This window comes from Telmatherina bonti (assembly GCF_933228915.1).
Source record: "Telmatherina bonti genome assembly, chromosome: 5".
In the NCBI taxonomy this organism is placed as follows: domain Eukaryota; kingdom Metazoa; phylum Chordata; class Actinopteri; order Atheriniformes; family Telmatherinidae; genus Telmatherina; species Telmatherina bonti.
This window is the reverse complement of record NC_136623.1, coordinates 19,809,290-19,825,553: the sequence shown is the minus strand read 5'-3', so window position 1 is coordinate 19,825,553 and position 16,264 is coordinate 19,809,290. Positions and strand designations below refer to the sequence as shown.

Below are 16,264 nucleotides of genomic sequence, written 5' to 3'. Positions count from 1 at the left end.
TACCACCCCAAACATATCTTATTATATGTTAAAAAAAAAAAAAAAAAAAAAAAAAAAAAAATTGGGTGAGGAGTCTGGACATAACAGCAGGACAGCGACGGCCAATAAGCGTCGAGCGCTGTTATCTACAACAGACCGGGAAACTGGTGCCAGTATGACCGGCGTCGGAGCGTTGAGGGCGGCTGTGGAGAGGAGAGGGAGGGCCTCCGGCGGAGCGCAACGTTTCAAGGACGAGGAAGGAGGAATGATGCAAAAACATCTGTAAGGACAGTCGAGACTCTTTAAGAAGAGGGGAAAAGTGAGGCTGCTGGCGTCAGGGTGGATGGTTCTATGTCTGCATGGGGCCATTTCCAAGGGCACTAAGGTAAGGATGGCCACACTGCCGGAGAGGCGGCAGAGGTGTGAGCTGTCAGCCACAGGAGAATGAATGGAGACAGGATACTTTTCCTCCTCTTCTTCTTACTGCTAGTAACACTGACAGTGACATTCTGACCTATGTACAATTTAAACCATTTTAAATAGCTGCATTCCTGACAGGGCGGGAATCAGCTTACAGGTTATATTCCCATCCTTCCCTGAGTTGGGATGGATGGGGTGGTAGGAGGAGTGGGTACCCCTGGAAACGCGGGGGGTTCTGGAGGTGACAGCCTGCCCAGACGTAATGGAGGGGAGTCGAAGCGGCGCAGTAAGGGCAGCTTGCCCTCCCCGGGCTACAGGCTGTCCCAGGCCTCACTAGAAGGAGAGAAGAGCTCCTTCGGGGCAGACAGCACCTCCTCGGGTGGTCGCGGCCGCCGCCCCTCCATCATGAGTTCATCCACCAGAGATGGACTTCCCTTTCGTGGGGCTGGTACCCCGACCACCCCAGTGCCCCTGCCGCTCCCGCCGCCGTCTTCCTCCTCTGCCACAGCCCACCCTCCTCCGCGCTCTGTTGGCTTTGCCCGCGCCACCCTGGCCTCCACCTCCTCCTCCACCGGGACTGGAGTGATGGTGGTCGCCACAGGCGCAGAAACAACCACCACCACGGCTTGCAACACCATTGGAGCGGGGACTCCTGAGATGGTGGGTCCTTCTGGTTTGGGTGGGTTTGGCATGGGGCTGGACGGGGAGGACTACAGCAACTCAAATCAGAGCACTTTCATCCAGAGACAGTTTGGAGCCATGCTTCAGCCCGGGGTCAACAAGTTCAGTCTGCGCATGTTCGGGTCTCACAAAGCTGTGGCTCTGGAACAGGAAAGACTGAAGTCAGCAGGAGCCTGGATCATACACCCTTACAGTGACTTCAGGTATGCACCCTCTGCACAGCATGCAACCTGTTACTCATATGTTGGTTTGTGAAATGAGTGAGTGCCACTTGTAGCTTGAAAGACTGGTAGTACTTTGTGGCAGGAAAATGGTTCAAACACCTGGAAACTGTTCATTTTAAATAGGGCACTTGAAAGATAATGATAGATGCTTAAAAAGAGATAGGAGAAAGAAGGAAAACAGATTATGCTAAATATACAGGCCTTTTACTTAGAGCTAAGTAGTGTAAAGGAAGTGATGCAAAGGTGGGATGAGAGTGTCTGGTGCAAACAAGAGCTGATGAATGAATATTAAAGTTTTTTTTTGTTTTTTTTTTAGAAAATAGAGGCAGAAGATGAGGAGGTAATTGAAATAGTGGAAAAGTGACAAGGAACAAAGACACAATCAAATGTGGGAGGATGGCAATAAAAGTTCAAATGTGGACACTTACAGCTTTTTATTTTCCTGAAAATTCAGTTTCATGATTAAAAGGAAAAAGAGGCGAGGTGATGCAAATTAGGAGGCCAAATTTAGCCCAGAGGATTAAAATGCCATCCACGTCAATTAAGCTAAATGTTATGTATGATTTCATGCGAGCAGAGGATGGACCCAGCACTCCCTGCTGGTAACGCCGCACATGGATTCCTATTTCTCCTGAGAACACACACCCAAGAACATAGTTCCTAATGGGTAAAACTATACTATTACAGATCGTCATTTTTGGTTACATGTTAGAGAGAGACTTATATTTAGAACTCTGACCTCACATTTTATTTGTATGGATGCAAGTCTGAAAGAATTTCATAAACATCCACTTCTTATCAGTCACTGATAAGTTACGTAATAACAGACAAGACCACTTGATCATCAAGAGACCATACGTTCTGCACACTCTCAACATGTGCAGGTGGACAGCAAAGGGAGTGACAGCATTCATAATCTCCAGACAGACTGCAGCAACAATGGATGACTTGATCCCCAAGGCTCCTGGCCCACTTATATCTCATCAGCCACACACAGGCACTCATAGACTGTCATTTTATATTGTCTGTCAATGCGAGGATTACTCTCAAGTGCTGCTTGAGGGACTGCTTACAGGTGAAATGATTAATGAGGTCAGTCAGGAAAGGAGGGAAGGACAGATGAATGGGTGTGTATGGATTTATGAACCCTTTAAATCTCCGATCTTCCTGCATGTATTGATCTTTATGGAAGACACGTAGAGATGTTAATAATCCTGATGATGCTGTTTCAGGATGACAACTGATTCTTTTCCCTAAATGATAGGTGCTCTAAATTATGCAAGTTAAGTATTTTTGATGCATAATTTACTCCTCTAACTTTTTATTTAAGCACCTGTAGTGTGGAGCAACACTTGAAGATGGCTTTATGTGAGAAGACAGATGAGCTCAAAAGCCCCTTAATGTGTATTTTCCTGACATCAACCTTGAGGACAAGGACGTATTAGTGTATGTGTAGAAATATGCATGTTTCTGTGAGTGTGTGTTTTGAGTCTTTACTGAGTCTGCTGATAAGCTTCCACTTTCTGCACCTCATTACAAAACGACATGTTGCTGCTGCACGCATTGGAATACAAAACAAGAAGCAGAAGAGGGGAAATAACAAGACATTTATACGCAGTGTTTACGCATATAGCAACATCCAGTAGCCAGTTGCTGTTGTGCTCATTTGTCTGCTTGTCTGGCAGGATGATGAGCGTAAACTCACAAGGAACTGACATCTGGCCAACTGCAAACAGGGAGCCTATCACAGACCACTAAGGAGACACTTGGCCTCAATTACAGTAAAATTAGTAGTTTGACAACAGCTGAGCAGGTAGATGCAGGTCAGTTATCCTCCAGCACCTGTTCATATTCAAAGTGGAATACTGATGAGGCCACAGAGAGCAGCTTTGATTGCATTTGCAATTCTTATGCGTGTGTGCACACGACATGCAGGAGCGCACACGCATCTACCTGTCTGTGTGCATCACATCCACAATCCACGTTTAAGTTGAGAAAACAGAAATGTGGTTTTTTTTTTTAGGTACTGTTCCTAAAAAAATGACTGATTTTTTTTTCTTTTTCTTCATTTTTGATCTGACATTTTTGGTTTTATTTCTCTCATTCCCTGCTAGAATCAGCTGCCAATATCAGAGAAAACATCAAGGTTCAGAGAAGCTGATCAAAGCACAGTCATGTATTATGTTATTCAGCAAATCCAAATATTTCAGAAACCGGTGAGATTAGATTTTCACTTAAACCTTTGTAAATTCTCTAGACCTCTCAAAACAACTCTTTGCTACAGAATTAGTCATTTCTGAAACCTTTTATAATTTGCTGTGGGAGTGAAAAGACAGTAAACACTTACATAAAAGTGCCAGAACTGAAGGATACAACGTGTGTTGTTAAAAGTTAAATGGCTTAAAATAAATGACAAACATTTTGTAAAGTTAATGAGGCATCCATGAGCAGGAAACCCCGTAAGCAAACCCTTGGTTCTCCTGTCTCTATTTATGAACACCCTGAAGAAAGTTTCACTTCCGTAGGATAACCTACAATACAAATACTTTACATCCCACCAGATCAAAATACTTTTACCTCTTCTTTTAACTGGCCTGGTGGGTGTAGCAAGGAACAGTGAAGTGTTGACAGAATCTGCTTGGAGGATTTCAAGTTTCACCATGTTTGGTTCCAAATCACTGTGGCATCACTGGATTTGCTTGCTCCAAGAAATCACCAGGCCAGAGGAGATGGTCTTGCTATCTTAGATGGAGATGGTCTCTGCTAGTGTCAGCCCTTGCGCTGACATTGTCTGCTTTGGACTTTAGAATTTGGTCATGGTCTCAGCAGCACTGCCACTCACATGGAGAGCAAGCTGAAGGCGCCGTCTTTTCTCAGCAGATCAAGATAGATAGGCTTTTTAAAACATCCTGGATTACAAATCTTAGTCCTTAGATGGGATTTTGTACTCTAAGGCTTGTTACACCCCTCCTCGACTGATGCATTTTACTATTATAACTGATGGGGGTGGAACCACAGCAAGATTTATTAGGATTTTTTTCTTTGTCTTGCACAAAATGAAAATGTGTCTAAGCTTTAAACTGTTAGTTAAAACTAAACAGCTTTGGGGGTTATGGGAGTAAACCTCTCGAGTGAAAATGGAAGCAAGTCATCTACGCTGTAAAAACAGTTTTGAGCTATAGTTGAAATATTTTTTTCATTCAAATCCTGCCTTGTTTTTACTGGTCTGGAGGGGGTCTGAAACAATTGATAATTTTCATTATTATCCATTAATTTGCCATTAATTTTCTCTATGAATTCACACAATAAACTAATTAGCTGAAAATCTATATCGAGGGGGAAAAATTCTCAAGACTCTGCCCGAGCAAAGAGCAATACTCTGAAACCCAACATATGTAATTCAATGTTATTTTCGACAGACATTAAAAGAACTGGCAAACATAAATAAGTGATGTATGTGGCGATTTACTGATTTGTTCCCTATGATAAGAATCAGCAAGGCTGTTCTAGAGGTCAGGAATAAATCTCTGTTACAGCAACTGCTGTTTGTTTGGGTGTCGCAGTAAATAATCCCTGTATTTAATGCCAGTGCTTATGAAGTGGTGCATCCGTCAGCATAAGTGACAAAGTCTGAGAGCAGAGAGTGTGCATGGCAGAGTGATGACTCATGCACGCTTAATCTTCATCAGTCTGGTGGTAGCATCACACCATGCGATTGTGTTACTAAATTAGTGCTCATTGCTATCGACGATATGACTTGGGTGTAGTTTCATAGAGAAAAAGATATAGTTAATGTATAGATAGGAGAGAGGAGGACAAGCAAGTAATAGTGATGGATTAGGAGATTAAAAGAGAGAAAAACAAATAACACTAATCCTTTTGAGATGATTGGATCAGCGCCTCCGTAATACTTTTATCACTTTCAGCATCAAAATGATATGAGCGATTTCCAGCTTTTTGCTGGGAATGTGCTGCCTCACAGAGTGATGTCTTCCAGCATGAAATACAAACTGATGACATTCCCAAGGTTACTAATGACTTGCCTCCCTCTGCTACACGCTGCTTGACCTTTTTACCAGTTTAGTTAAGCTTTGTTTAAGTTTTATGTGAAATTATGCATTTTGATGTGTTTTGTGATGACAGTGGATTTTCCAAGGATGAAAGAGTCCTGGTGGATCTATTCATTTCCACCACTACGTGACTTCCCTGCTCATATTCCAGCTTTAACAGTTAGCATGAAGGTTATCTTGAGGGAAAATAACAATGACACACATGTCAAGAAAAATACACTCACATGAAGTTTATGTGGAGCATTTAAATCCTTACGATGTTGCTACCTGTTTAACAAAAATTGTAGGTTTCGAACAATGAAAGTAATCATAGCACTCTTCAGGTGGATTATAGAATCCAGTCTTTTCTTTTCCATCTCTCTAGCTGTTTAATCCTTTAGAGCTCTTGCTCTGATTTTTGCTCTTAAGCTTTATTGAACTTCATTCTGAATGGCAAAAGACTTCTTCAGGATTCATTCAGCACAGAAAAGCTAAAAGCACACATTTTCAGGCTGCAGTGCAGAATTTGATACTGGAGCAGATGCCATTTCCAACTTTTAATGACTAAAGTTTTGCTACTACAGCTACAAGTCTATGAGATGCACCAAAGATATTACAGCAAAGAGAAACCAAGATGACAGGTCATCTTCCCCACTCTTTCAGAACGGGTGCTACGGCCCAATAACAAGCCCTGCTAATGTCACCATGCGGCAACTGACATGAGATTGAAAATTACAATTAATAAGATTACCTGGAGAGACTAATTCATTCCTGGAAGTCTACTGGAAGATGCAAATGTAGTGCTTAATGCTTGACCTGCCAGGATGATCACAATGTATTTTCTGAAACTCTAGAAAAATAGTAAAAAATAAAGAAAAACACATGATAATAACATAAGAAAATTCAAATCAAACAAATCTAAAGAACATATTTTTGACTCTTAGTTTGTTTATATTTTAAAAAGCACAAAGGGTGAGTAACTTTCCATCATTATTTTTCTAGATTTTACTGGGACCTGTTGATGTTGCTGTTGATGATGGGCAACTTAATCATCCTGCCAGTGGGCATCACGTTTTTTCGAGACGAGAACACCGCTTCATGGATCATCTTCAATGTGGTCTCTGACACTCTCTTTATGGTTGACTTGGTTCTCAACTTCCGAACTGGCATTGTCAAGGAAGACAGCACAGAGATATTGCTTGATCCCAGGTCAGTAGGAGCATTTATGTGTGTGTTGTTATGCCGTAGTACTACGTTTCTGTGCGGTCTAAAATATTAACACAGCAAACCTGTTGCCATAAATTTAAATTTGCTCTTCTGGCCATCTGTTGGATGTCTGTTCAAACCATGTGAGATGCAGAAAAGTGACGTAATGCAGGTTTGTTCACACTCTGATGTGTAGCTGATGAATATTGATGAGGGATGTCTCATGCCAGGCAAATGTTGGACTCCCTTCCACAAAGCTACGCTGCCAAATGAAGCATGTCACTATTCTCTCATCTTCCTCAACTCAGGGCGATTCGCCAGAACTACCTGAAGAGTTGGTTCCTTGTGGACTTTGTGTCATCTATCCCAGTGGATTACATCTTCCTGATGGTGGACAGTCTGGACTCGGAGGTCTACAGGACTGCAAGGGCGCTGCGCATAGTCCGTTTTACCAAAATCCTAAGCTTGCTTCGGCTGCTCCGCCTGTCCAGGCTCATTCGATACATCCACCAATGGGAGGAGGTGAGAGGCACAAACAAAGACTGTTTGAGGCATGACTCATCGAAAATTACATATCCGGACATAGACAAATGTTTTTAACAAATAAGGTTACACTGGCACTTTTATTAGACCTTCCTCTTCACTCTTCTTTGCAATACTTCCTCTCAGATCTTCCATATGACCTATGACCTTGCCAGTGCCATGGTAAGGATTGTTAACCTGATAGGTATGATGCTGCTTCTGTGCCACTGGGATGGCTGTCTCCAGTTTCTGGTCCCCATGTTGCAGGACTTCCCTCATGATTGCTGGGTTTCAAAGAACCTGATGGTGGTAAGTTTTAATTCAAGAATCTTATTCTAAGAGTATTAATGTAGAATACTTCATTGTTAGCTGAACAATACAGGACATTCAGACTGAGTTGAATGAACCACAGAAAGCACCGTCTGGGCCTGTTTGAGCAGTGTGCAGAATATTTATTTCAGATGAAGGCACTGGTTTTGGCTGTGTGTAAAGTGTGGATGTTTATCAGATATGACATTTTTATTCCTTATCTGAGTTAATTGGCTCATGCAGCAACATGTCTGGAAAAAGACTGACTGGCGTCATTATAAAGATAAAAAGGATGCTTTAATTAAAAACCTCAACAGAGATCAGGTGGAGATTTGAGTGCATGCAAACAGTGGAAAGCTTATTCCATGGATGCAGAGGTACACTTGCATTAACAGCTGACTCATGTCTCACTGGTTGCTATGAGTGATTGTTGCTAAGCAGACTGATGCTGGGATTTTCCCCAGAGGAAGCCCCCTTATCCACTGCACCATTAGTATCTTGGGATAATTGGCCTCAGATGTTAAACAATAGGGGGCTGGTGATGTAGATCTTGGTATATTTAGTACATTTTCATTGCCTGAGTTGTGAGCTCTGCAGCTTTTTTTTGCTTTTTAAAAAAATCAGAGTAAGCTTTGACTTTTAAATTGCTCTGCTGCTATTTGTTTTTATCTCAGCTGTCTTTCCTGAGGTGTTATGTCTCAGCTCTGAGGGGAGAAATCTCCTGTAACCCGACTAAATTAAGACCCATTGAATAACCACGTGCCTTAGTAATTACCACTTTGAACATGTTTCTGTCTGTGTCCCACTCACAGAACGACACATGGGGCGTGCAGTACTCCTATGCGCTGTTCAAAGCCATGAGCCACATGTTGTGTATTGGGTATGGTGCCCAGGCTCCAGAGGGAATGACTGATGTTTGGCTCACCATGCTTAGTATGATCGTAGGTGCCACCTGCTACGCCATGTTCATCGGCCACGCCACCGCTCTCATACAGTCACTGGACTCCTCACGTCGTCAGTATCAGGAGAAGGTGAAACAGGACTCTCATCTATCTGTTGCTATATGCATCTCTCACTGTTTATTTACACTCACAAAGACATGATCCATCTGGTTCTGCCACTAACCATTATTTAAGCTTATTTAAGTTGTTTTTCATTTATTAACCTGTCAACTTTTACAATTTGACTAAGTTCAAAGAACTTGAATACAATCGCTCAAAACCTTTAAAGCTAGGCATCGGGAGAGTTGTATTGTTGACAGATTACATAGGCTAAAACAAATTAATCTTTGGTTTTCTTTTTATTTATCTAAATATCTTTTTAACAATCTGAACATTGTGCATTCACATTCTGTGAAATTATTACTGCAGTTTTCCCAGCCTGGAGGTGAAATCTGCTTAGATTATCATTAGGATAAAAAAAAACATATCTGATCCACTCCTAATCATATTATAAATTCCACCTGAAAAGCCTACTTTTTTAAACTTTTTTTTTTTTTTTTTTTTGTATCTCTCTGAAAATAGCCTTGATTTATGAATAAACTTTTATTAAAGAATTGCTTTTTTATTTCCAATATGTGAAAAGTAAATTTTGAAATAGGATCTCTCCCAATATATTATGCAGATGTAGTTCTTGTCCTTTTTCACTATCTTTGAAAGCATTTTTTATTTGGAATTTGGTTTTTCCAACTCAAATTCAATATCAACGTTCCACTAAACTATTCTAGCCACCTCGCTCTGGTGCTTCGTATATGCTATGCCTACCTGCAACTTGACCCTGCTGCTATGTACTGTAATGTTTGTTGGACTTCTTTGCATAGCTCGCAACAGGGGTCCTGAATGGTGCAGTAGACCCTGGTCTCTCCTACTCTTGTCTGTCTTTGTGCCGTCTTCTTAAGAAAATACCTTTTCTATAAACTGATAAGACTTTATCGATATCGTCTACCTTTTCAGTCTGTCAGTGATACATGCCATGCAGGGGTTTAGCCTTCTGTAATGGTTTCTCCTCTTTCTTCATAGGAACTTTGACCTAGCGGGGTTTTGACAAGGTGTTGGAATGAGGTTTTTTGAGAAATGGAGATAAAAATCTGACATTTCTGAAACCGAAGTTCAACTGAGAAAACATACCGATGGATTTAGCGGTTAGATGATGAATAAAGTTAGACTCTAAACCAAGATGTTTATCAGATAACTGCAAAAGCACTTTTTACATTGCCACCTACAGGTGCAGCAAAAACCTTTAGGAAAGAAATGTTGAGGAAAAAAATCTTTAAATTTGTTGTTCACTGCAGAGTTGAATCAAAATCACTCCTAATAACAATATATTCTTGATAACGTGTATAATAATTCAGTGTACAGATTTTTGTGGAATTGTCTAGTGCCTTTAAATGCCTCCTCAGTATTGTTTTGAAAATAGCATTCATGGTGTGTATGTGTGCGCACATTTCTGCTTACATTCAATTAAGAGAGGCACAGTTATGGATGTGAAAATTGCATTTTAACAACACACCCCACAGTGTAGATGATAATTTCGTGTCTAATAATTAGGGGTGGGAAAATCAAATCGAAAATCTGGATTTTTTTGTTTCACAATTTTAAAATCGATTTTTTGTTTAAAAATTGATTTTTTTTTTTTTCAAATAAATAAATACAAACCATTACAAAATTTTGGTCATTTTTATTATTTTTATTGACCTTTTTACTTGTCATCTTGGGTATTATAGCAGCAGAATGATGGTCTGACTACTGTGTTGTTTTTCCTAATTGAAATCAAGAAAAATGACGGGCAAAAAAAAAGTTTTATACATTATTATTTGCTTTTAATCTACAAAAATTAGCAATATCAAAGAATTGTGAGAATCACACTTTAAATCGAATCGGCACCCAAAAAATCGGAATCAAATCGAATCGGGACAAAAGCATATCTTCACAGCCCTACTAATAATATCTGTTTCTCCGTGTAAACTATTGACTTTCTCTGATAAATGGGAGTAAGTAAAAACAGATTAAAGAGCAATATAAGCTATAATCACAAAATATATTAAAGTGTCTCAAAGAGAAATTGCTGTTCTTAGAGGTGAAGAGTTGGGAATCAGTGAACTAAACAGATTATTCAATAAACTAATTACAAAAGTAAATTTTCAAAGTGTGACTCAAAGGAACTGTAGTAGATGTTGTTTCTTCTGAAAGTAACTGTGTTGCTGTTGTGTTTTTGTTATTGCAGTACAAGCAGGTGGAACAGTATATGTCCTTCCATAAGCTTCCTGCAGATATGCGGCAGAAGATCCATGAGTATTATGAACATCGCTTCCAAGGAAAGATGTTTGATGAGGAGAACATCCTGGGAGAACTTAGTGAGCCTCTGAAAGAGGTAATATATTCCCAAACACCCACTGTTCTCCTGCCTCTGGTAAATCGCTTTGTTCCATTTCCTTCTCGATTTTCCTTTTGTACCTTCTCATTTAGGAGATAGTCAGCTTTAACTGTCGGAGCCTAGTGGCTAACATGCCGCTCTTCGCCAATGCCGACCCCAACTTTGTCACTGCTGTGCTGACTAAGCTCCGCTTTGAGGTCTTTCAGCCAGCTGACTTCATCATTCGTGAGGGCACCGTTGGACGCAAAATGTATTTTATCCAGCATGGAAGAGTTAGTGTGCTGACCCGTGGCAACAAGGAAACCAAGCTGAGTGATGGATCTTACTTTGGGGGTGAGGACATCTAATTGTTTGAGGGGGTTAAAAGTTATTGGACATTAATTTTCCCATCTCTGAAGTAAACAGTGGAAGCAGTTCTTCATAGCTGTTTTTTATAAGGGTAAAATGTGGTGATAATTTGACATATCGATTCTTTTTTTTTCTTTTCTGCTACTGCCATCATCTCTCCTCATGTTATCAGAAATCTGTTTGTTGACACGTGGACGGAGGACAGCCAGCGTCCGTGCAGACACATATTGCCGTTTGTACTCTCTCAGTGTGGACAGTTTTAATGAGGTTCTGGAGGAACATCCAATGATGCGGCGTGCCTTTGAAACTGTTGCTGTTGACCGTTTGGACCGTATTGGTAACACAAGTTTCTTATTGCTTTGTTTGTCCTCCCATCTTATTTGTGCTGATTTTCAGCTTCATTAATTTCTAATCATCTTTGAAAGTTGTAATCACACCTAAACTTGAGAAAGTATTGTTGTTGTTTTTTTGTTTTTTTTGTGGTCATATGATGTGTGATTTTTCTCCTTTACAGGCAGAAAGAATTCGATGCTCCTACGGAAATCTTCCCAGGGGGGTTCTCTGGGGGGCAGTATGGGTCGTGGAGGAGGCCGGGGTGGAGGGGGTCCAGGTGCTGGAGGTGGACTTACAGCGGGCAGTCTGGGCTCCTGTGACAGTATGTTGGTGCAGCAGATTGTTAAACATGATAGTATGCCAGCCATGCAGGATGCCATCGCAGCTGCTGCTGCAGGAAGAAGTGGAGTGATAGGTGGGAGTGGCACAGTGTCCCCAAGGCCACGCCCTGTCATCTGGGCACCACTGGTCCACGCTCCCCTGCAGACTGCAGCTGCCACCAGTAATGTAGCCATTGCCCTCATGCATCAGCAGCAGCAGCAACAACAGCAACTCCAGCAGCTGCAGCAGCAGCACGCTCTCAGTGGGGCTTTCTTCCTGCCTTCCCCTCTGATCTCCCCATCTCCATCCTCTTCCTTTCCTCTTTCTCCTCCTCGTGCTCCTATTCTACAGCCTCTCCGCCCCTCTGTGAGCTCACTCATTGGGATGATGGCAATGGGAGGAATGAGTGGTTTGTCACCAAGAGGAGGATTTCCTGTCTCCCCCTCTACCATTGGCCCCCCAGGTGGTGTGACATCACCTCCAATTGCTAAAACACCATCCACTCCAGCTTCAACTGTCCCAACTTCCATACAAGGAAGAACTCTCCATTACACTCCACGCTTTCAAGCTGACCATCCCTCAGTGATTCCTGGAGCACCTGGAACCCCAACGGGGGGAGGGCCAGCTTCATCACTCCACAAAGTACCAACAACCAACCCAGCCGCTTCTTCCAGTTGCCCATCTGATGGCAACACTGGCCCACAGGGTGCAAAAGAGGCTTTGTTACGTCATGGCGGTAACAGCTGTCAGGGTCTGCCAGCATTAGGCAGACTCACCCAGGAGGCCAGACTGCTGTCAGCCTCACAACCTACACTGCCCCACCGTTCCTGGGCTGGTGTGCAGCCTCATCCTCCACTCCATCGGAAGGCATCTGGTGGTAATTTGCTGGCAGCTCCTTTCCTGGCAGGGCAGTTAGCTAGGGGAGGCAGTGCAGGAATGCTCACCTCCAATCCTCCATTACAGCTGGTGACAGGTATACCATTTACTGCTCATGCACAAGCCACCATTCCCATTCAGCCCACAATAACACAGGCTGTCTCTGCACACACAGCCCAATACACACAATCTACAGTTCATGTTGCCTCTGTACCCACATCTGCACATGTGCCCCCAACGGCTTCCATGACGACTTCCTCTCCTCCAAAGCAGACCCCACTCTCCTCTGCCACCCCATCACCAGCCCCAACTCCTTCCTCTCCTACGGCTATGTTCACCCAGACACCTCGCCCAAAGCCAATTCCAACAACGCCATCTCGCTCCTCCTCCCCACCTCCCTGTTCCACCCCACCTTCAGCAGGAGCAAGCCCACTATCAACTCCTCGTCCCAAACCAATTCTTACACCTCCTCCGCGCTCCTCCTCTCCCTCTCCATCCTCCACACCACCCCCATCCTCTGTTTCTACCCCAATTCCTTTACCTCAGCCTCATTGTCCCAAGTCATCACTTACATCCTCTTCTCCCCCATCCTCTTTCCTTACCTCTTCCCCACCCCATCCCCAGAGCCCCAGATCCAAGGCATCCATCACACTTTCATCTGCTTCTTTGTTGTCTGGCTCCAGTTCTGCATTGACCCCAACCCCTTCACCTCTTCCAACTCCCACTCAGACAAGTCGAACCCGACCTTCTACACCTTCCCAAACTCCGACTCAAACCATCACAACTGTAACTGCCACCCAGACAATTATTCCTACATCTGTCCTGACCACATCTGGAGTCTCCCCAAGTAAATCCCAGAGTCAAACACCTTGTCTCCAATCTTCTGTCTACACTTCAGCCAGAGGCCCCATCTCAAGCCAGGTCCCAAAACAAGTCACACCTCTTGCCGCAGTTCAGACCTCTGTCCCTACTCCAACACCTGTTAGCACCAGCTCTCCAACTAAAGTAACTTTCTCTGTTCATCCTGTGAAGCAAACCTCTGTTGTCTTTACTCAAAGTCCCACATCAGGCTTGAGCCAAATAAAACAAAACCCATCAGCATCCTCATCCTCAACTACTCTATGCTCAAACCAGGGCTCCACAAGCCCTTCATCTGTTCCTGTCTCCTCCTCAGTCACTACCACCCCTTCTCCTACTGTTCAGTCTTCTGCTGTTCCCTCCCCAAAACAAACCTCAACAACTGCCCCCACAAGCTCCCAGAAACTCAACACACCCTCCGTCCCTGTCCAGATCTCTCAGGCACCTGCCACTACACCCAATCAGACAGCACATGCAGCCACCCCTGCCAACTCCACATCCCCTAAAGGTGGGAACAAGGACCCCCAGCTGTCACTCACCAGAAAAGACTCAGAGGGACTGAGGCACAAACTGCCTGCTAACATGTAAGAAAAAAAAGACAAAAACACATTTCAGGAAAGAATTTGTGATGCAGCTGGTGCCAATTAACAGAGCCTGGATATGCAGATTTATGTCAGAGTTGGCACCATGCAGCTGACGGTTTATTGTGGACAAATACATCTTATTTGCATTTACTCTAGGATGTGATTGTGTAAGAACATCAGGCATTCATGTGACTCTCAGGCAGGACATTGATCAAGAAGGGAGACTTAATGGGTCAATTGAGTGTGTGGTATTTGCTACAGCAGAGTCTAATAAACATCCAAATGTACACATACATATCTGTGTTAGTGATTGTCGGAGCAAGCAGGGAAGCTGAAGCGGAAATATGCTGCACTATACAGTTTGTAAACAGAAAAGCTGGATGGAAGTAATGGCAGGGGTGTTAAAGTTGATTAAAAACAGCAATACAGGTGATGTATTTTATTTGAGCATGACAGGAAGTAACTGATTAATAATGAAGAGACAATGATTATAAATGTGAAAAGACAATAATCGTGTTGCTGTTGGGAAGGAAGTCAGCTGTGACATCAAAATACAGGCAATAGAGCAGACACCTTCTGGTTTCCAGCTCCAACTTCCTCTTGCCTCCCATTCTACACCGAAGTGTAAGATGTTCTCATCACAATAAAATAATTATAATGATGTAACATAAGAAAAAAAATCACTGTAAAGTTGATGCACATATGAATTTGAATTATTAGGAGAAATCCATTGGTAGTTTTGTTGTCCCGGGTGTTTGGTGTTTAGTTTTTGAACAATACAAACATTTTAAAACCTACATATTAATTTTGACAGCCTCTGTAAATTGTGGGGGGTTTTTTTGTTTTGTTTTTTTTTTTGTATGTGAGTGTGTGACACACAATACTGTTCTACTGTGCACGGTAGCTCACAAGATTTTGTTGCACCCATCTCCCCATATTGTAAATATGTGCCTCTCTGTGGATCTGTTGTACGCTTCCTCACCCCTCGGCTTCTTTGTCTTTCATCTCTCGTCTGTCTAGCTGTCTTTCATCTGATTTCACAGCTCTGGTTGCTAACTGTTACTTTGACACTCGCAGACTCACTTCCTTTCTCTCGGTTTGCCCAACACTTTGCTCTCTGCTGACATCAGCCTCATGTTCAACTGGCGGTCTCCTCCTTCTGTTCACCCTATGACACTGTTTCAGCACCATTTCCAGTGATGTTTGATGTTTTATGTGGGTAGCAACAGGACATTTCTGTTTTAACCCCCAATACCATGTTGCCTAGACTATATATTTAAGGACCAAATGTTTTATTTTTTATGTATTACAGCTTTAGCTTTTGAGAAGACAAAGTAAAAATAGCTACTGATGCAGTCAAAATGATGATTTTTGAGTGTGGCAATGAAGGTTTTGAGTGTGATGATGAGGATGTGACAAGAAAGTGACATTGATGATTATGTACATCTGGATGTAAGAATAAAGTGGATTTAGATATCATTATGTGTGACATAAGCTCATTGTCTACCAGCATACAGCTAACAGTGTGGTTAACGATTAATCTTTCAATAAGGTTAAGGTTGAATTAAAAGTTTAACTTTCAATTTAGATCAAATTTTACATGTATATCAATTACTAACCTTGATCAGTCATCCACAGTACATTCTTCAAAAAAAAAAAGAAGCCTTAGACGTTTTTACACGAACAGGTCAGTGGAGAACTCCATTTTAATAAGAACATTATTTTTGGAAGATGTTGCTGAGTTTTACTTGGCTCTGTGGCTCTGTGAGCAGGGATGTTAGCAGGATGATGTGATAAATAGCCTGAACTTTTTACACATCTCAGAGAGATCTGGCCACAAACCGAACCAAGCTGAAGTTTACAATCATAATTTTGTCTTCATTTGCATGCTAATAATTTCTCCCTTTGGCCTTCATCCTCCATTTTGCAGCAAGAACTTGCATCCTTTTTAGTCAAGACGAAGTAGTGGTGATCATACTGTCTAAGCATCTGTATGAACCCTCACACCCAAATCAAAAGGCAAGGTGTCATGAAAGAAAAGGGGTGTCTGACCTCTGTAATACTGAGAGCAAAGACCAGTGGAAGACATAAATATTGATCCTTTAAATACATCTTGAAAAAGGTAAAAAAAAAAAAAAAACTAAAAAAAAAAAACTTAATCAAACTCTTCTTGTTCTAATGA

The 16,264-nt window shown here is 42.2% G+C and overlaps 1 protein-coding gene across 1 annotated transcript; it reads left to right on the top strand.

Moving 5' to 3' along the window:
- Nucleotides 1-585: 585 nt before the first annotated feature.
- Nucleotides 586-14,086, top strand: LOC306756114 (uncharacterized protein; the record flags this gene model as incomplete). Its single annotated transcript, XM_079240776.1, has 9 exons — nt 586-1,283; nt 6,356-6,562; nt 6,868-7,081; nt 7,229-7,390; nt 8,203-8,421; nt 10,613-10,759; nt 10,855-11,095; nt 11,283-11,447; nt 11,625-14,086. The coding sequence occupies 9 exons, from the start codon at nt 586-588 to the stop codon at nt 14,084-14,086; spliced, it is 4,515 nt and encodes a 1,504-aa protein (XP_079096902.1).
- Between the last annotated feature and the right edge of the window lie 2,178 nt (nt 14,087-16,264).